Below are 682 nucleotides of genomic sequence, written 5' to 3' on the forward strand. Positions count from 1 at the left end.
GGCAGCAGCAGCGGCAGCAGCAGCACCGGCAGCAGCAGCACCGGCAGCAGCAGCAGAAGAAGAAGCTAGGGTTTGGCATTGAGAGGGTCTTTTAGGGGTGCGCGCTGCTCACAAAAGCCTGCAGCTGGTGCTGCAGCAGCAAAAACAGGGGATTTAAATTCAGCAGCAGCAGCGGCAGCGGCAGCAGCAGCAGCAGCAGAACCAGCAGCAGCAGCAGCAGCAGCGAAAGCACCAGCACCAGCAGCAGTAACAGCAACAGCAACAATAACAGCAACAGCAGCAGCAGCAGCAACCCCACCATCAGCATCACCAGCATTCAGCATCAGCAGCCGCAGCAGCAGCAGCAGCAGCAACGGCAGCAGCAGCAACTGCAGCAGCAGCAGCAATAGCAGCAGCAGCAGCAGCAGCACCAGGTATGCTGCTAACCTCGGGCGCAGCATAAGAGAGTGTGCCGGTGACTTCTGTGGCTCCGCAGGTGGGCCCTGCAGCAAATGCAAAAAGTAAGAAAATAAAAATAAAAATGAAACTTTTATTTTTTCTTTTTTGACATTTTCAATTTCTTTATTTATTCTGATTCAAAATAGGAGAATAAACAAGTGGAGCAGCAAACAGCTGCAGAGACACCCGAAATTGCCCACGAGCAGCAGCAGCAGCTGCAGCAGCAGCTGGTGCAGCAGCAGCA

The 682-nt window shown here is 53.7% G+C and overlaps 1 protein-coding gene across 1 annotated transcript in view; it reads right to left on the bottom strand.

The window, feature by feature from the left end:
• Positions 1–306: 306 nt before the first annotated feature.
• The window catches only part of ETH_00040840 (CAM Kinase, RAD family, putative), a gene marked incomplete at both ends in the record, with an annotated part of 1847 nt that continues 1471 nt past the window's right edge, over positions 307–682 (bottom strand). Inside the window, one exon of the mRNA XM_013374722.1 lies at positions 307–482. Coding sequence (XP_013230176.1) covers positions 307–482 — 176 coding nt within the window. The remainder of the gene's footprint in view (positions 483–682) is intronic.

This window comes from Eimeria tenella, genomic scaffold (genome assembly GCF_000499545.2).
Source record: "Eimeria tenella Houghton genomic scaffold, Eth_scaff2233, whole genome shotgun sequence".
Taxonomy (NCBI): Eukaryota; Apicomplexa; class Conoidasida; order Eucoccidiorida; family Eimeriidae; genus Eimeria; species Eimeria tenella.